Source organism: Brassica napus, chromosome C4, assembly GCF_020379485.1.
Source record: "Brassica napus cultivar Da-Ae chromosome C4, Da-Ae, whole genome shotgun sequence".
NCBI classification, from domain to species: Eukaryota; Viridiplantae; Streptophyta; class Magnoliopsida; order Brassicales; family Brassicaceae; genus Brassica; species Brassica napus.
The window spans coordinates 5,636,861-5,657,672 of record NC_063447.1 but is presented as its reverse complement, the minus strand read 5'-3'; the positions used below and the strand labels follow the sequence as shown (position 1 = coordinate 5,657,672).

The following is a 20,812-nucleotide window of genomic DNA, read 5'->3' as shown; positions in this document are numbered from 1 at the left end:
TGGCTTATTAGTGGTTAGTTCAGTTTATCCTCTTATATTTGTAAATATATTTGATAAAATTTTGTATAGTTATATATCTGGTTTAGAAAATAGAAAAAAAAAATATTAAATCAGATATGCATTAATAAACATAATTTGTAATATTTTGAAAATTCATGCACATATATGAATATATATATATATATATAATAGATAAATTATAATAATTGGTTGATTTAATTGTTCATATGTTGATTGGTTTCATTATTTATATTTTGATATATAGGGTTATATCATCTTTTTGAAATGAATCATAATTTTTTGGTTATAATTAAACTAAAATAAAACAATCTTGCTAATTAGATTTTGTTTAGTTTTCCTTAGGTTGATAAGTATATATATATACATAATTTTGTACATGTTTCCGATAAAATAATATATGTCTATATTTTGAAAATTCATAGATATTTTTTTGACAAATATAAATAAAAAAAATTGTTTATATAATCTATCTTTTATACTTTATAAATATTTACTTGCATTTTTGTGTTCTATTTTAAAATTGGAAATTTAATTTTTATTTTTGGAAAAAAAGAAATATAAGTTAAAAGAAAACTATAATTTTACGTTTTTATAAATATTCCTTTTTCTTATTTATGTGATTTTTCAAAAGAGAAAATTTAACTAAAAAATATTTAAATTTTATTAAGAAAAAAGAAAATAAAAATAGTTGTTATTAATGGCAATCATATATAATACTTCTATTTCATTAAGGGTAACTAGGTAATTAATCGTACTCAAAATTAATGTGAGTGTGACACATAAGAAACTAACTTCTCAAATTATATTATAGAGATTAAATATGTAAATCTATTTTTTCAACTAACTTAACCATATTTTCATCATATATTTGACTAGTTTTAAAGTCTGTAACTTAAATGCTGAAGATTTGTTTCTATATACAATTAGATTGGATCAATATATTGAGGATTAACTTTTAATTATTTTGTAGAGATATCAGATGTCAAAAATAATTTAAAATGATATAAAAACATTTAAAATCTACAAAAAAAATTAAGATATAGAACTGGCCAATCCAATATTCTTGAAGGAAATATAATATTCAACTAGACTTTAACTTGTGCATTCATATTGTTTTGTTTTATGGATCAATAAGATTAGCTGTTAAAATATTTTCGCTTTAATTGATCATATCCTTAGACATTATTTGTGAAGTGATTTCACACATGTCATTTTCACAATCATTTTCACCAAAAAAATTGACATGTCATACTAGAATTGACGACATAGCTTATGGTTAAATATGACATGGCATACTACATTTAATGTTAATTTCAATTTTCAGTAATTTTGATAATATGGTAATAACTTATAAATCATTATTAAAATAAATATATTCAAATATGTCATTAAATAATATGATAATAGAAATATGAAATATTTTAAAATTTTTGAAATATAATTTAAGTATATTTTTATAATCATAAAATTTTTATTATTAAAAAGATTTCGAAATGTTGTACAATCTTTTTTAAAAGAATTTAAATTTTTAATCGTAATACCATTTATTTCTTTTTGATGTCTGCAAATTTTAGAAATTTTGTTTAGTTTTATATTTTGATAATTAAAAAAGTTTATAATAATTTTAGTTTATTTTATACAAGTTAATTTAATATATCTTAGCCGAAATAAATAAATAAAAATCTATCTAAATTATGATTAAATATAACTTAAATATAATTTTAAGTAAATTAAATTATTTATTTTATCAAAATTTTATGTTAAACCAAATTAGTATTTATATAAAATATTGGTTTAAAATAATAGAATCTAAAACATTAATAAATTTTTATTTTTAAATATAATTTAAATTTAAAATTTATTGCTGCACAAGGTGCAGGAAAACACCTAGTTTCCATTAGATACTTAGATTTTCAAAATAATATTTTATGTTAATATTTGTCATTTGATAACATTTATAGTTGTGACAAAAAAGAAGATCATCTCAGATACCAAACACAACTACTGAATATATGACTGGTTTTCCCTCTACCACCCGCAAACCACAGCTTTTGCGGTTGGTACCGGTTGTTTGTTTTTTGCAACAATCATTCAAACCGCTATAAACCCATAAATTCAAAAGCTGGTTCCAGCTTGTGTTTGCAGTTGCGGGAAGATAATTTTTTTTTCTTTTTTTCTTAAAACAATATAAATACAAAAATAAATATATTCAATCATGCATTTTAAATTGGAATTATAAAATACTAAAATATATCAATTATATTTTAATTAATATTATAATATTATAAAATAAAAATATTTTCTATATTTTTTTAAAATTTAAAACTATAATTTTCTAAATATAATTTTTATATTTATTATAATATTATGATTTTTGATATTTTATAATTATATAAAATATAAATATTGTTAATTTATTATTTAACCGCTACTGCATTTGATAGTTAACCAGTCATAAGTATCCCGCAAACGTACTAATTTCTAACCGCAGAACCAGTCGTACAAATCTCTTAAGACTATTAGAAACCGCAACCACCCGCATCCGCAAACTCCTGCAACCGCAGCCGCTGCGTTTGAACCAGTTAGGACGTGAATTGTGTATACATTATACAGAGAGAGAGAGAGAAAACCATAAGAAAAACGCTTGTTCATGTATAGAAAGATCCAAGTTTCAGAAAGCAGAGAACAATTTCAGCAAGAAGAGCCATTAAAAACATTTGTGAATGAGCTCGAAATTGTAAACCCATGCTACTGAGTACTGATATATATATTCTCGCTATAACTCAAAATACATGATGCTACTTGTGCCATAGCAAAATGAAACAAGCAACTTCCTGAACATCCCGGTATGTGGCTGTTCCTGTTAAATGAACCTCAAGAATGCAAATGTCTCTGTTGCTTTCCCTTCTTTCATTAGGAGTTACGAGCCTTGAGTGTGGAGTTCTTCTAGTGAACGACAAACGACACCAACACTGCGACACATACAATGTAGGCTCCATTGAAAAACAGGCGTCGCCTTCTTCCTTGGCAAAATTTCTGTGATTCAACATGAAAAGAGTGGATAAGAAGTAGCAGAAATATTTAATAATCAAACATGACCGTTAAAGTTTTAACACATAAGCACAAATCTCATATGTACAAACTGGAAAAAGACGAATAAGTCATATCCATAAGTGGAGTAAACAAGCCGATGATAGAATCAGTTTATCAAAACGAAGATCGGTGGAAAGAGAGACAGAGTTACCAGAGGATGATGTACAAAGGCATATTTTACGTGAACAAAATAATAATTTATGTACAAAGGATGATGTACAAAGGCATATTTTATCAAAACGAAGATTGGTAAAAACCACGTAGCCAAACACACAATTCAAAGACATATTTTATGTGAAGAAAATAATAATTTAAATCAAAATATTAAAAAGTATTACATTTATTATCACTTAATGTTTCATTCGTATAACTATTTTACTAAATAAAAAATTCTTTCTATTTTTCTTATTTTTGCCAAATATATAGAAAGAGATTTCTTTTTAATTTATTTGCAAAATCAGTTAAGTATGGACATTCGGATACTTATTGAAGTAAAAGTTGTTTCTTTTGGGATTAATTTTTTTGGATTTTGAAATTAGGCGCCACTTGGATATTATAAATTTATGTATGAGGTTTGAGTTGGGTCCTCCCGGGTCTGAATGATTTTGATTCTGATGTGTAAAATATCTAAATAACCAATATATCTGAAAGGAGTTCGTATATTTGTACCAAAAATAATCTTATTACATGATTCAGTCTAAATATTTTGAATACAATTAGTTATACGACAACACATCTTAAATATATAACATTAATTATAAAATATCGAATAAAAATTTATAAAACCGTAAAAATTAACACCCGCACGGACGTGCGGGTCAATCTCTAGTTATATATTAAAAAGTAATGAGCTTATGTTACTTGATATACATAGTTCAAATCAAAATAATAATTTAAAATTGGTTTTCATCAAAAAATTATTCGAAAATATACATATATTCAAAAATTGATTTTTACTAAAATATTTTCAAATAACCATTATAAATTTTTTTCCAATATATATAAGAAAAATACAATCCAAAGCTTAATTTCAAACACAAACTTAAATTATGATTTTTATATTTCACATAAAATTTTAAAAATATAATATATGTGATTACTTATATGATGGTACGTATTAAATACTATTAATTATAAGGTTACTTGTATGATGGTACATATAAAATACGATTAATTATATGATGATACATATATGATATATAATAGTGACTAGGGGTGGGAGTTCGGGTACTCATTCGGGTTTAGGACAGGTCTGTTTGGGTTTCGGATTTTTGGGATCAAATATTTCAGCCATATTCGGATATTTCTAAATTTTGGTCCGGGTTCGGTTCAGATCTTTGCGGGTTCGATTTGGATTGGAATAACCCATTTAAACTATTTTTAATTTTTTAAAAATCATTATATACTCTAAATTTCTCAAAATCTAAAAACAAAATAATATATTACATATAAATTTGAATAACATATGTTAGAATACCTAAATTTAACATATAAATTGATTTGGTTTAAATATTTGGACAGAGAATCAATAATTATTTTAAGTATTTTTGGTGTTTTGAGTATACTTTAACTATTTTAGATATTTACTTTTGACTATTTGTATATATTTTCAAGTATTTAAACCAACTTAAAAGTATCGTATATATTATGGATGTTTTTATATACATTAAATCTAAAAATAATTAATATATATATAAGTATATAAATCTATTTCCGATACATTCAGATACCCGAAATACTTTGGTTCAGATCGAATTAGGTTTCAGTTCTCTAAATACCAAAATTTTGAATAATTCCAGATATTTAATTAATTTCTATTCGAGTTTAGTACTACTTTTTTTTGATCGGAATCGGTTCGGTTCTTCGGATTCGAGTTTTTTGCCCAATCCTAAATAGTGATATAAAAATAAATAGTGACATATTTTTGAAAAATAAATCCGCGCAGGTGCACGGATCAAAATCTAGTAAATATTATTAAAGAATATAAAACTAAGGGAACATGGGATCTTGAGAATCAAAATAGGGCAAGTACCAATTAAGGGAATCCTCTCCGACAATGGTTGCTGCTTCCGTCAACGCCGTCCGCCACTGAAGTTTCTCTCCTTCGGTCCTGCCTTGGCAAGTTTGGCAAGTCTTGTTGAAGATCTCTCCGAAGCTGTGGGATTGTGTTTTTGACGTGAGAAGGATCCACATCGTAGAAAATAGGTATCACAATCAGGCCTCGGTATTTCCTGCACTTCATGATCTCCACCAGCTCATCCAAGCACCAGCTTGAATTTGCAAAGTTTTTGGAAAACGCTACAACCGAGATCTTTGATCCTTGTATCGCCTTGATAAGCTCAGGCGCAATAGATTGGCCTCTTTCCATCTCATCGTCTTTGAAGGTGATTAGCTTGCGGCTGAGCTCCTTCAGAAAGTGGGAACGGAATCTTTTGCGGATGTCTTCTCCTCTGAAGCTGAGGAAAACATGGTGTGGACAGTTGATGATCGCTAGAGGAGAAGAAGCCATCTGAAACGCAGAGAGAAGTATGAAATGCAAAACAAAACAACAACAAAAAATTGGATTCTTAAGAAGCAATTTGTACTGTTACCAAAAAAAAAGAAGCAATTCGTATACCACACAAATTGATACTTTGTGTAGGAGATAATATTCAAACACAGCGAAAAATCAAAGAGAGAGACTTGCGAACACAGTTTCGAAGTAAAGACACTAGGGAGTTGACTAATTCAGCGGCGCTACGTTGAAATTGACTTAATACTAATCCTACTAATAAAGCCATTTTCCAATCAACTCTGGTAGGAAGTAAGATGTGGCACAATAAAAAAAAATGTGTAGTAAATATATCAAAACAACGTACCAGTTTTGCGAACTACGTAATTTCAATCTCGGTTTCATCAAGAAAGATATTCGAAATATTCTGAGGAAAACTCTCAAGCGTGAGAATCCCACTAAGATTGAGGGAGTAAGAGATATTCCAAGTCGACGTTGGAAGAATTTTGTAGAATTGTTGCATCTTTTCATATCTAGCTTCCTCGTTCTGTTAAGATTACAAATACAGGAAGGAATCATAGCCAGACTCCAGCAATCTTCAAGAAACAGTTCCTCGAGATGTCTAGGAATCCTTGCAACTTTTTAGATCGTAGCTGTCTCTTCACGTTTTTACATTTAATCTGCAATAAAATTCTGCATATCATAATATTTGAACATATATAATGAATCTGAATCACAGCCGCAAGAAATAGATGATTCAGCAAGCACACATGATCAAGATGGAATTGAATTTGATCAGTCTATTGAAGATGAGGTTAATGAAGTTCAAGGACAAAAAGAGGTACTGTTAGAAGGGCAACATATTCAACCGGTGAGAGGGAATACAAGAGTGAAGAAAACCATCCAAGTGGGTCGACACTAGAGCACTAGAGTGTACTTCAACAACAATGCAGTGGCTCACCATGTTCAAGCAACCTGTTCTTTTGCGAGTTATCCTAAGAACATGTAGTCTTCATCAGCAATCTGAATCAAGAGTATGTTCCAAAAACTTATGAAGAAGCAATGGAACATGAAGAGTGGAGAGAGTCAGTTGGAGATGAAGTTGGTGCCATGATCAAAAATGATATTTGGTATGAAATTGAGCTTCCCAAAGGAAAGAAAGCTGTTACAAGCCGTCTGCTCTTCACCATTAAATATCTTGCCAATGGAAAACGAGAAAGGAAGAAGACAAGACTGGTTGCAAGAAGATACACTCAAGTAGCTATCTGAATACCTTTGCACCAGTAGCTAAACTCCACACCATAAGGATTCTACTTTCCTTGGCAGTGAATCTGGAATGAGATTTATGGCAGATGGATGTCAAGAATGTTTTTCTTCAAGGAGAGCTAGAAGATGAGGTTTACATGAAACCACCTCCAGGTATGGAAGATATGGTCAAGCCAGGGAATGTCCTAAGGTTGAAGAAAGCAATCTATGGATTAAAACAGTTACCAAGAGCTTGATATCACAAACTGAGTACAACTCTTAATGGAAGAGGGTTTGTAAAATCAGAAGTTGATCATACTCTCTTCACTCTCACAAGCAAGCAAGGAATTGTGGTGATACTGATCTATGTGGATGATATTATCATCACAGAAAGTGACAAGGAAGGTATCATCTCTACTAAAGCTTTTCTTAAGTCTACCTTTGATATTAAAGATCTAGGTGAGCTAAAGTACTTTCTAGGGATAGAAATATGCCGCTCTAAGGAGGGGCTTTTCTTATCTCAAAGAAAGTACACACTTGATCTTTTAAATGAGGCAGAAAAGCTTGGAGTGAGGGAGAGTTTGAAGACAAACCATTTGGAGACTTCAATCTCTATAGGAGTATAGAGCAATGAGGAAACTGACTAGTGAGCTCATTTGGATCAGAAACTTGCTAAGAGACTTGGCATAGAGACATCAACTCCAATTACCATGCATTGTGATAACCAGGCGGTCATTCATATAGCTTCAAACTCAATGTTTAATGAAAGGAGAAAGCATATTGAAGTCGATTGTCACGAAGTGAGACAAGCTGTGGAGCAGAAGATTATTTTACCTTACTACACTAGAAGTGAAGACCACATGGCAGATATCTTCACCAAAAGAGCAAGTACTAAGGTCTGTGAGTTCATTCATCCGAGATTGAGACTCATAGACCTTGCTAGATCATGATCCCCTTAAGCCATGAAGCATATACTCTTTTTCTTTTGTGTATTTTTGTCCCATTGGGTTTTTTCACACAAAATGTTTTAATGAGGGATGTCTTTATGGGTTCCAAGCTTAACCATAGTTTATGGTAAAGCTTGAGGGAGAATATTGACATGAAGAAATAAAAAGAAGAAGCTAGCAAGGCTTGCCAAGAGAATCAAGCAAAGCTTGCCAGAATGAACAGTACCCACGGAGCTACAGTAAAAATAAATAGATATTTTATTCTAACTTTCCTAATAAACCAAAGGTGTTTGGTTTCTAGAGTAAGAATGTTCTATTCTGCTTCTTTTTCTTTTTCTTTATAACCTATTGTAATAACACTTTTTAGATCTAAGGAAATAAGTTTCTCCTTCTTTACTCTTTTCTCTATCTCTCGTTCTTAACTCAGATCTTCATTTTCTAACATAATGATTCAGCTTAAAAATAAAAAGTTTGCGACTAGATTAGATTGCAATCATTGTGTGATAAACTGATTTGACTAATCAATAAATTATTGGAAGTTTAATTTAATCATGTTTTTTTTTAAATTTCAATCTTATTTTATAGAATCCTAGCTGTGGATTGAGCCTCAAGAAGGCTTGGACTTGATAGAAGTGGCGTTGGAGAGCAGAAGCTTAGCACCCTTGACAAGCTCTTCCTTGATCATGAACAGAACAGCAGCAGCGAAAACGCTCTGAACAATCTTTGTGCTCATCCCTTTGTAAAACCCGTGCAGCCCTTCATATCTAATCATCTTCAGAATCGCATCCAGCGTTCCTGTGATTCAAAGATACATGAATTAGCAAACGAGTTTTGTGGCCATTTCTAACGATCTTACCAACAAACCTTGGTAGTGTTGTCTTTTGTCCCCTGTAGTGACCTGTTTGGCTTGAAGTCGTGACTTCACAACCAAGAGAGGATAAGTTGTGACCGTAGCTCCGAGTTTAGCCACAGCTCCTAGTAGAAATGTCTATAGGGGAAAGAAAACATGAAAAACAATGGCAACAAAGAAGCAAGAAACATCTTATCAAAATAGATAAATGCAAAATGGTAGAGCCCGAACCTCCAAAGCTGTCACGTTGGTGCTACTCTTCAAGGCACGTTTTTTCTTCAGCTTTGATAACATTGTCTCGTATAACATAAACTGCATTGCTGGATTACAAACCTGTAACATTTTTTTCAGAAACAGTCAGAAAATGCACATACACAAACAATATAACAAGACTAGCTTCAAAAGGCCTGTTGAGTTCAATACCATGATCAGTGTCGGAATTACACCTTTCCAGAAGCCAGTCACTCCAGCTTCATCGTAAATCTCTCGAATCTGAAACAGAGATCAAGCATCAGGTATTACAAAAACTGTCTTAATCGAAGGTGGAGCTGCCTCATACCGTATTAAATGTTCCATATGGACGAGGCTCAGCTGGGACCAGAGCTTCTACATCAGCAGAAGGTGGCTCGGGGACCGTCTGTAGACCTTTTGGCATTTTTTTGTGGGTCTGCATTAATAATACACAAAGAAGAGTTTTGAGGGAGAAATGAACAGAGAATAGGAGTTGAGGACAAGAAAACTCATATATTCGTAACTAAACGCAAAACTAAAACTAACAAGAATAATAGACTTGTGTTTAAAAATACAGAGAATATCAAATTTGGAGATATCTACCTGCATGCGTGTAACAATCACCCAGATTGGATTCGTCATAAGAACATTAACTGATCTGCACATAGAAAGATCTAATCATACTTCCAATGACACAGCATAGGCAATAGAAAGAAAGAAAAAAGTGGATATTTAATCATTTGGCTAGAAACTTCCATTAAAAAAAAACATTTACAAAAGCAGAGATGATAGCATCAGCAAGCGAGCATTCAATCACAGCAAATACTCCAGACAGGCAATGCACCTAAATGCTACTTTTGCAACCATTCAAAATTCAATGTATCATACCAGAATCTGAGCATAGACATAAAGGATTGAATATTACCCAGCTAAGGCAGCAACTAAGAGTGAAGAAAACATGCCAACAGATCCATCACCAAGCCCTTTCTTCTTTTGTTTAAGAGCAGCGGCTTCAACTTGGTTCCGAAACACTTGGTAGAAGTAGTAGTACACACCCTGCCCCTCATCCACACACAAAAAATAAAGAGTGAGCTAATTAAACTTAGAGAAGAAGATGGTCTCTTCTAAACTTCAAACCACAAAATGTAAACCTGTGAAGCAGCAGTTCCAACGAGAGACGGAGCCAATCCACCATACAATCGCCCCCATCCTTCTTGTCTCACAACCTTTCAATTCAAAAAAAAAAAAAAAAAAAATCAGAGCAATTTCAAGAAAGTTCATTTGAGAGAGGAGAGAACCTAACCTGGCACATGTGTTGGAAAGTTCCAAGCTTCTTCTTCTTCTTCTCCCTCTTGAGATCTCTCTCCGTCTGTTGCCGCGTATTTACCTTAATTCAACAGACACCAACGAAGCTTTAACATCCACAAGACGAAGATTCAAAAAAAAAAAGAATAGAATAGAGACAACGGGTTACGGTTTGGAGAGGATAAGTGAGGAGTTGAGCAATGATCCCACCCCCAGCTCCCGCCAATCCATTTATCAGAGCGTCCGACATGACTTCTAATTGAAATCAAAAGGATCTTGTCGGTGATGATGGCGTGTGTAGACGGAGGAGCTTCTTCTCCATCCCCCAATGAGGTTACTTGACTTCTTGTCACAGTTTCAGATGGCTTGTTGTATGTTCACTCGAAGAGAACACGTTTAGATGGTAATTGACTGATATACCCTTTGTAGTTGAGGATAAGCCCCGCCCCTACCTCTCTCGAGTTGCGTGTTCGGTTCATATGATACATTTTTTTTGTATCTTATTTCAATTGTCCATGCTTTCTGTTTTTTTTTTTTTACCAAGAGTGTTTGGTAAAACAGTATTAAAATGAGTATATGTTGGAATGGTTTAGAACTAGGTTCTATGGTTTTCTGGATAAGGGTTGAAAAAGAACGAGAAAGAGAGGGAGAGAGACACAACAAAAGAGAATCTCTTGTATATGAAGACCATGATTAGTTAGGATTTTGTAACAGATTAAACCCACAACAAAAATCCATTCCCAAGCAGTTGGCAATATAATAGAGGAGAACGGGACAGCAGCAAACCTCTGATATGTATTTTTTTTTTAAAAAGCACATTAGATACTAACTTATGAGTTATGTCACTTGCATTACAGATTGTTCTGACGAACCGTTGGGACTCTTCCACGGGCACATGCTGTTTATCACTCGTGGTAGCAACCTGAGTCAAATAGAGATAGAAAAGCTCTGAGGTTTAGGCACCAAAACTAACAGCATATTTTCCTTGACAAACACATGAGCTTAATAGGTTCTGACAAGAGTTTGTCAGATCGCTTAAAGATGATTTGTCTCTATCTAGGTCATCAAGGACATTGTACAGATCAACGCAAAAGCTTGTAACGCCAAACTGAAATGTAACATATGATGTATAACATTATGGAGTCAACTTACAGAATTTCATTAAATATTACATTGTTAAGTTCTTCAGACACAAGATTATGAGAAAAACAAAAAAAAAAAGCAAACCGTTACGTTATTACATCAATTCCGTTACTTCTTCGACACGTAACGCATAAACTCGCCGTCAGTTTCTATCCCAGCCATCGTCTCCGGCGCCAGCACCACCTCCAAATCAACGCTCCCGTTTCCATCCCTCCCCGGAAACGCAGAGATCTTCCCGTCGAATTTATTCGCCCGCCCGCTTCTAACCGCCACCGGCTTCCCCCACCCGAAATCATTATCGTACATCGGAAACCTCGGCGAGCTCCCCATAGTCACCGACGCTCCGTCGGGGTTCCCGAGAGGAAAGCACCTCGGATTCGCCTCCCAATCCGCCACAGTGTCTCGAATCTTCCCGTCTTGGTGAGCCGCCACGCTCTGGTTGAGCTGATCCGCGGACCACCGTATATCCCGAGAGAGAACCTCTCCCGCCGTCGCGAACGTCGGAACGCTCTGGATCGCGTTTCCGAAGTACTCCGGATCCAGTTTCGGGCTCAGACGGTGGCGAACGTTGACAGCCATGCGAAACGTCGTCGTTTTGGTGCTCGGAAGCTTCCTCGCTCGAGTGATCGCTCGCCAGAGCAAAGCGGATAGAGACTGAAACGACGAGATCTCCAGCTTGTTCCCTGTCTTCGAAACGGCGTCGTTTCGCAGTAACAAACTCTCCAACATTTCCGTTAGTTTACCGTTCTCTTTTCCGTTAATTTTGTCGTTGCTCTGCTTCCCCAACACCTCAACGCCGTTATCCACCGTCCAGGTTCTCCTCTTGTTCACCATAGCTTTCAGCTCGAGAATCTGCTCCCTGCTGAAACTGAAAATCCGCTCCCGTAACGGCTCGTTCTCGTTGAACGTCACCTTGGGCCCATTAAATTTGCATTTTAATAGAACACATTAAATTTGCATAATTTTATGTGTTTATTTTTTCTATAATTTTAAGCCAATAAAAATTCAATAAGTGCAATTAAGTTTTTTGAAATTTGCATTTAGTTAATAAAACATGCATTAATGCAAAAGCTATATTTTTTAAATAATTTTTTTTAGAATATGTAACTTTATGAAACAGAATGAGTATTGCGTTAAAAAAAATGAAACAGAGAGAGTATATAACTTTTGAGTATATCATATGTTTAAAAACATGAGTCTAGTTTTAGTGATACTGATGTCAGTTTAAATTATTTGTTGTAAATTGATATTTCTTATAAATTATATAGTTGGTTTTAAATAACTTCAGTTGTTTTAAAACAAGACATTAACTCTTTTTGAATCAAATTTCTATATTTCGTGAAAATATAGTGATTAAAAACACTTGCAATGATTTTATGTAAAGTGAATTGTGTTAATTAGCAATTTGTATATGGATATTACTGAAAGCCATTTTCATTCAACTGACAACTGTGAGACAGGCTTGAGAATTGCGGTTAACATATATTACATCCCAGTACTGATTTTAATCAGGTTTTTAAACACTAGTTCAAAAGATATCTCTCCATAAATCTCAATAATCCAACGTACGTAGAAACAAGTAACGAGACGTATTTTAGAGATATTAGTGTAAAGAGTATAGTCAATTAATCATCACGAGATGATATCTATATAATTACAATTGAAATATTTTTTGGTATTGTTTGAAAATATTAATAGCAGTATAAATGAAAATTATTTAAAAACATATATAATTATTATACTAAATAATTTATATTTCACTTAATTTTATCAAATACATAGAAAAATACTTTTTTATTAGTTTATAAAATCAGTTAAACATGAAAAAAAAATTTGGGTATCGTTTTTTTTTTTTAAATTTAGCTTTGTTTGAATATTATAAAATTCATGTGGATCTTGAGTTAGGTTTTTCAAGGTATGGATGAGTTCTGTTTTGATGTGTATGAACCTAAAAATCTAAATAACAAATGTATCTGAAACGAATTCAGATATTTGTACAAAAACTAACTATATTACCGATTCAGTCTAGATTTTTTGAATACAATCTCCTATCACTACAAGAAAACATATTTATTACAAGGGTCATATTCCTTGTTAATTCGTTGTAATAGAAAGGTTACAACGAATTAACAAGGAATAGCGTTTCGTTGTAAAACGTCCGTCGTAATGCAAGATTCGTCGTAACTTCCATGTAACATTTACGACGAAATAAATTCGTTGTAAAAGCGAAAGAGAGTATTTCGTCGTAGTTTCGTAGTTACGCTTCATCGTAAAAGACTCGTATAGTTTCCTTGTAAAGTCGTCTTTAAGTACTTGTACAATTTACGACGAATTTACAAGTCTTTTAATGTAAAGTTCTTGTAATATTTACGAGGAATTTACAAGTATTTCCTAGTAAATTTCTCGTAAAGATTACGAGGATTTTACAAGGAAGTACTTGTAAAATCCTCGTAATCTTTACGAGAAATTTACATCTCATTGTCATATTATTATATTATTATGAAATATTCAAAATAAAAATATATAATTTATAAAATAAAATATTGAAAATTAAAATATTTTTTTTAAAAAAATATATAAATGTCATAAAATATTATTCAAATTAATAATAGAAAACAAAAAAATTGAAAAATAAAAAGCTAAGGGAGAACGCCGTCGAAGTAGTTGTTGGAGGTGTTTCTTCCTGGAGAGTCTCGTACTTCATCTATGGGTTCCGTCTCGAAGAGTAGGATGAAGTCGTCCTTGTGGTTTCATTGATGAAGCTTATTCATACCGTCAGTTCCATCTTTTTAGGAGCCACCTTGAAAAAAGAAACATATTAATATAATTAATTACATAAAATTATAAGAAAATAAAATATATTTATTTTAAAAAAAAAATATCTAATCAGTCGTTTAAATGCCTCAACCTAATATTTGAATATAGTTTTGTTACCTAAAATTACCACCTAAACTAACCACCTAATCTAATTAACTAAACTAATCACCTAAACTAATTACCTAAACTAACCACCTAAACTAACCACCTAAACCTAAATTAATATTAAAAACAACATACCTTTGAGAGAAGGAGAGGAGTGGTTTGAGATGAATGAAGGAGGCATTCCTCATTCATGTTTCGAGTTTATATAAGAAAACAACATTCCTAGTAAAGTCGTCGTAATTTTACGAGGAATCTACCAGGCCCGCGTTTTTAGTGTTACGAGGAATCTACCAGGTCCGCGTTTTTAAAATTACAACGAATTTACAAGGAATATTTACGACGAATTTACAAGGAAAATTTTACGACGACTTTACAAGGAAAGCTTTACAATGAAATTACAAGGAAAACATTACAACGAATTTACAAGGACACATGTATTACGAGGAATCTACCAGGCCCGTGTGTTTTCTATTACGACGAATTTACTAGGACTATATCTGAAACCCCGAAAATCAAATCCCTAAACCCCAAAATCACTTATCTATTTACACCATACCCTTTTACCACATCATCCCCCTTTATCATATTTTTTCTTAAACCCTAAACTCCAATTGAATCCTTAAAATGCAAGTTATAAGTACTATAATCAAACAACCACTTGATAGCAAATAATCAAATTATTCTGTAATCTCTAAACCGAGGGTATGAAATGAAGTTAACTTGCTTGGCTTGAGAATGCTTACAACAAAATCAGTTTGGTAAAACAGCTTAAACACGTTTTCACCAAAAATAATGGTAACATGTTTCGTGAAAAAAATCCTTGTAAAGTTACAACGAATTCACAAGGAAAGCATTACAACGAATTTACAAAGAAAGAATTACAACGAATTTACAAGGACACATGTTTACGACAAATCTACCAAGCCCGCGTTTTTAGATTTACAACGAATTTGCAAGGGAGCATTACAACGAATTTACAAGGAAATCTTTACAACGAATTTACAAGGAAATAATTACAACGAATTTACAAGGACACGTGTATTACAAGGAATATACCAGGCCCGTGTTTTCCATTACGACGAATTTACTACGATTATATCTGAATCCCTGAAAATCAAACCCCTAACCCCCAAAGTCTCTTACCTATAACCGCATATCCCTTTTACCCCATTCCCCCATTCTCCCATTTATCCTATTTTCTCTTAAACCCTAAACTCCAATTAAATCTTTAAAAGCCAACAAATAATTATTATAACCAAACAATATACACTTGCATTAAGTCTTAAACTGATTTATATATTTTTTAAAAATATTTAAAACATATATTACATCATTCTGAATTATTCGAGTTTTCAACAATATCAGTACAATGATTATCATCGCTTGCATCGAACTCTTCTTCACTTTCTTCATTCGTCATATCGTCGAAAAGATCTTCATATTGACGGTTATCCACATCAATTAGAAGGATGTCATCAGTTTGTTGTTCAGATACTTCCACTTCAGTGATACACACTTCTTCTTGCAAAAGTGATTCTTCTCTAGCAACTATTCGTTCATGAGGTGTAACTTTGATAGCAGCTAATCAAGTTATTCCAAAATCTCTAAACCGAGGGTATCAGTTTGGTAAAGCATGCTTAAAACACGTTTTCACAAAAATTAATGATAACATGTTTCGTCGTAAAAGCCTTGTAAAGTTACAAGGACTTTACAACAAATTTTCTCTTTCCTCGTAAAATCGACGTAAATTTACATGTAAATTACCACGAAATATTTTTCTTGTAACTTTACTACGACTTTACGACGAAATTCAGTTTTGTCGTAAAATCGTAGTAATTTTCTCGTAAATTTACGAGGAATATATTTTCTCGTAATTTTTCCTCGTTATAGGCATGTTTTCTTGTAGTGTATATATTAATTGAGAAATATTACAACTTCTTTTTGTAGCCACGTGTCATCAATAGGATGATTCTTAGAATCAATAGAGAAATGGGTTAGTCCATCTAATTATATAATAAGATTTTTATTAAACTAACCATAAATTTAATATTAATGTTCTTAATTATTTCCTTAAATAAAAGTGACAGAATTGCCTAATGTGGCTAAAGTATATATGTCAATTAATGATTTTGAATAATAAAGATTTGATAAAAATTAGTGTATATTCTATCATATTTGTTTAATTTTAAACTATTAAAATAAATTAAACAATCACATTAACCATATAATAAAAATTTAAATTTTTTTATATATGTTATATTTTGAATTTTTTAAAATGACTATAAATTACTAAAATTATTAAAAGTCTCACATTCAAATTTTGTGATCTATGGTTTAAAATTTTGTTATGAAAAAATACAAATAATTACAAACTTATATAATTAAGTAAAAAATATAATTTAATTAATTATTAAGATTAGAAAATAAATATATATATATATATATATATATATATATATATCATTTTAAATTAAAATATATACCATATAAAATACATAAATATTTTAATTTTGAACTTTACTTTGAACAATTATTTTTGATAAAAGCTTTGAACAAAAATTGACAACTTAATTTTTAAAAAATTATAAATTACTAAAACTATTAATCCGACAATAAAAAAATTTGTTAGTAATTTAAAGTTTTTGCTATAAAAGATCAAATGATAAAAAAAACCATATGAGTAGAAATCATCATTTAATAGACATTTATATTAAAAATATACTATATATGTTAATATCATTTAAATTTATTTTTAATAGCCTATCAGGTAGAAAAATTATTGTTTGGATTAATAAAATTGATTTATATGTTCACACTAATTTAGTTGTATATGTAATAATTACTAATTTTTAATTATTTAATATATATTTATTATTTTATAACATGTAAAAATACATAATACAGAAAATTAAGTTGATATATAATCTTTATTTTACGTAAGGCGTGAATTTTAACCTAGTTAATATATTAAAACTCATCTAAAATATATAAAATTAATTTGAAAATCAAATATCAATGTATAAAAATGTAAGAACCAATATCCCCGTGTAAAGGTAGAATCTCTGGTTAGTATTTTTGCTGAGGTATTGCTTCATATCGAAGAGAATGTCCGAAGAAAGAGGTTTGCATAGGAGTGCACAAAATATTGGTGTGGATTTGTAGAGTCCCCAAGTTTATTGCAGATTCTCGAGACCAGTAAACCTATACGTGGCGTGCACTGACGCTGTTTCATTTGTTACATGGCATACATGCACAGGTCAGTGTCTGAGACGTATAGCAAGCCAAAGGGAAAGGTCAGATCAGAATATAACAGACGAGTTACATATCTGTAGGCTTTAAACTGCGTCATTGACGATTATTTTGTGTATCATTGGAAAAGACAAAAAATTTATGAAACGTGTGTGGACGGGTTACAAATGAAAAAGGCATGTGATGGAAATAAAAACCTTTTACGAAAAGAAAATATACTCCTTCCGTTCTTAAATATAAAACATTTTAGGTAAAATATGATTATTGAAAAAAAACTATTTTTATCTAAAATGTATTATTAAAATTATAAATTAAAAATAACTGAGCTAATTACAAAATATAACTATTAAATTTGATTGGTTACACAGTTTTTGATAAAATTAAAGTTACTTAAATATATGAAAACATCTTATATATTAGAATATAATTTTTTTAGACATCTTATATTTAAGAAGGAAAGAGTATAAAACTAATTCCGACAAATTTATATATTTTCTTCTAAAATGTTTTTTCTAAAATAGAAGAATTTTATTATAGCATTAGATTTGTTCTAATATATATTTTCTATAATAGAGGTTTTCTATTTCTATGGAAAATATAAAAATATAGTATTTCCACATCTATATTTAGGAATGAAAATGATGTTATTTTTTATTTTTCTGTATATACAAAAGTTTTATTATAAAAACATACATTAAAGAAACAATCACTTTATAATTTTCTTTTACTTTTACAAGAAAATATAGAGTTGGGTTCGGAAAAGCTCTAAACAACCATTTTATAAGAATGATGAAACATTACTGAATTATATAAACTTAATGCTTATGATTTATATCTTGGTTAGTGTATTTTCATTTAGATTAACGACTTAGCATATACTTAGGTATTGAGGCTATAAACAATGATCAAATGCAAATAGAGTTCACTAATTAAAAAAAGGACTGGCGTGAAAGTAAGTGATTATGGTTAGATCAATTATTTTGACGTATCTCACATCATTATTTACAAAGATATTGATCATTTAACGTATATGATATTCATATCACTATCGAGCAAAATCTGGTTTTGTGTTCGAGGATGAAATTGCATAAATCTTTGACCATATGAGAGCTAAGATTCTGAAATCCAAAAGATTTTATCTGTATAAAGATAAAAACATCTACAACCAGTCAACCACGTCCTTCGAACTCCGAGAGATCTGCATAGGGTATGTAAACTAAGAAGACTTGTAATGCACCTTTTGTACCGTTTGTCTTACATGAATTTGTACACGAACAATTTGAAAGACTACTTGAAGATCAAATAATAAACTATTATCAAGCAGACGAGAATTGAGATTATTAGCCAGTGTGCTTAATTAAAACACAATAAATCACTCTGTTAATGGGCTGTCATTCCTAAAATCCCGAGAAAAAGTCGGCGTGAATAATCTCATATTCAACTGATACAGTCTAGTTCCAACTGCTTTGGCCAGTGTCATAACACTTCAAATGTTTATATTTTATTGATTAGTATTCTAACAAATTAGAAAATACTAATCATAGCTTATGTTTGAATTAACTTTGATATGAAGTGTCGGTTTCTGCAATTATTACACGAAGATTCTCGTTAACCGTCATTTTCAGTTTTTGTCGGCGCCCTAAGATTTTATTATTACAAACTGCCACTTGAAGTGATCTGGTTCCATGCAGGAAGGGGAGAACGCTTATCCTTCACCGTTGGATGGGGAATCCATCGTTTGTTTATTATCATCGCATGGATAGTTTATATAACGTGAGTTGGGTTGTGTCTGTGAACTTGTGATTAATTATAACACATGACATAAACCCAAGTGATTGACTCGTAACGTTCTTGACGATTATTGACGCCCCCATAGCTGGTCTGATGTATAGTCGTAGATATTATTTGGAAGAGCACCTCGACTTATTTTTCTCTCCTGATAATTATCTTCACTTATTTAGATCTTTTGTATACATCCTTTACTTTTGTATATCCACCCACAATAAAATGAAATTCTAAATAGGGCAAATCTCCAAAATAGCACATTTCTAAATTTATATCACAAAAATAGCACTCAAAAACTAAAATGACCAAAATAGCACATTTCTAAGTTTATCCTTTGAAAATTTTAATTTTTTTATTTTTCAAAATTTGAAATCTTATCCTCAAAACCTCATTTCTCAACTGTAAACCCTAAACCCTAAACTCTAAACTCTAAACCCTAAACCCTAAACACTAAACCCTAAACTCTAAACCCTAAACCCTAAATCCTAAACCCTAAACTCTAAACCCTAAACTCTAAACTCTAAACCCTAAACCCTAAACTCTAAACTGTAAATCCTAAACCCTAAATCCTAAACCCCCACCCTTTAACTCTAAACCCTAAGTTTGTGACTTTTGATAAAACATTAAGTGCTATTTTTGTGACTTTTGACCTTGAATGCTAGTTTAGGAACAAAAACTTGATTTAGTGCTATTTTTTTTTTTCTCTTCTAAAATATGTAGTTAATTGGGTAATGGTTTGGTCGTAGTTTCATTTTATGTATTTGCTTTTTAATAAATTATAATATTGTCACTATCATCGAAATAATCCATTTAAATTTGATTATTTTCTTGACTTTTCAAAAAAAAAATCTTTTAAATTGTACTATTCGATGAAGTTGATCTGGATATCCATAATCAATCACGATCATTGAAAACCATAATCAATCAAGATTTTTTTTTATTAGTATATACACTACAAGAAAACACACCGAATACCGACGGAGGTTCCGACGGACACCAAGGTCGTCGGACATTTGCGACAGAATACTGACAAATTTCCGACCAAATCCAAAAAAATGAAGTCGTCGGAATTCCGTCGGCCATTTCCGACGGAATTCCGACGACATACGGTTCGTCGGAATTTTCCGACGACTTTTCGACGACATTCCGATAAAAAATGTAACCGTTGTAGTCGTCGGAAGTTCGTCGGTATATTCCGACGGAATTCCGACGACATTCCGATTAACAGCAAAGTCGTCGGAATTCCATCGGTATTTTCCGACGGAATTCCGACGAACCATGTGACCGTTGCCGACAAATACATATGACCGTTGTATAGCCGTTTGGGATTGGACAATTCCGACGGAATTCCGACGGACTTCTTTATATCCGTCGGAATTTCGTCGGAAAGTCGTCGGAGGTCCGTAAGCAATTTCCTATAAATACAACCCCTCCTCATTCAACTCATTCACACTTCATTCTCTCTTCATTCTCTTTAGTCATAACAATTCCGTGAAAATCATGTCTTCAGAAGTTTATTATCGTTCGTGG

The 20,812-nt window shown here is 31.6% G+C and overlaps 3 protein-coding genes across 5 annotated transcripts; all 3 read right to left on the bottom strand.

Annotated features, from left to right (window-relative positions):
- Nucleotides 1-2,653: 2,653 nt before the first annotated feature.
- LOC106453375 (disease resistance protein RPS6-like) lies at nucleotides 2,654-5,860 on the bottom strand. 3 transcript variants are annotated; one of them, XR_007321919.1, is made up of 3 exons: nucleotides 5,706-5,860; nucleotides 5,147-5,623; nucleotides 2,654-3,057 (listed from the first exon to the last, which is right to left on the bottom strand). XR_007321919.1 is itself a non-coding variant. In XM_022711627.2 (2 exons), the coding sequence occupies exon 2, from the start codon at nucleotides 5,621-5,623 to the stop codon at nucleotides 5,150-5,152; it is 474 nt and encodes a 157-aa protein (XP_022567348.2). In that variant the 5' UTR covers nucleotides 5,732-5,856; the 3' UTR covers nucleotides 4,969-5,149. The 3 variants fall into 3 exon arrangements, 1 of the variants encoding a protein (XP_022567348.2); XR_007321920.1 differs by having other exon boundaries at nucleotides 5,732-5,856; XM_022711627.2 differs by lacking the exon at nucleotides 2,654-3,057 and having other exon boundaries at nucleotides 4,969-5,623; nucleotides 5,732-5,856.
- Nucleotides 5,861-8,258: 2,398 nt separating this feature from the next.
- LOC106450825 (peroxisomal nicotinamide adenine dinucleotide carrier) lies at nucleotides 8,259-10,617 on the bottom strand. Its single transcript, XM_013892591.3, has 10 exons — nucleotides 10,353-10,617; nucleotides 10,182-10,265; nucleotides 10,030-10,104; nucleotides 9,804-9,934; nucleotides 9,482-9,536; nucleotides 9,207-9,314; nucleotides 9,071-9,139; nucleotides 8,879-8,980; nucleotides 8,662-8,785; nucleotides 8,259-8,592 (listed from the first exon to the last, which is right to left on the bottom strand). Exons 1-10 carry the CDS (start codon nucleotides 10,431-10,433, stop codon nucleotides 8,405-8,407), a joined length of 1,017 nt encoding a protein of 338 aa, XP_013748045.2. The 5' UTR covers nucleotides 10,434-10,617; the 3' UTR covers nucleotides 8,259-8,404.
- Nucleotides 10,618-11,292: 675 nt separating this feature from the next.
- LOC125585063 (BAHD acyltransferase DCR-like) lies at nucleotides 11,293-12,266 on the bottom strand. Its single transcript, XM_048753418.1, has one exon. The coding sequence runs from the start codon at nucleotides 12,158-12,160 to the stop codon at nucleotides 11,435-11,437; it is 726 nt and encodes a 241-aa protein (XP_048609375.1). The 5' UTR covers nucleotides 12,161-12,266; the 3' UTR covers nucleotides 11,293-11,434.
- Nucleotides 12,267-20,812: the final 8,546 nt, after the last annotated feature.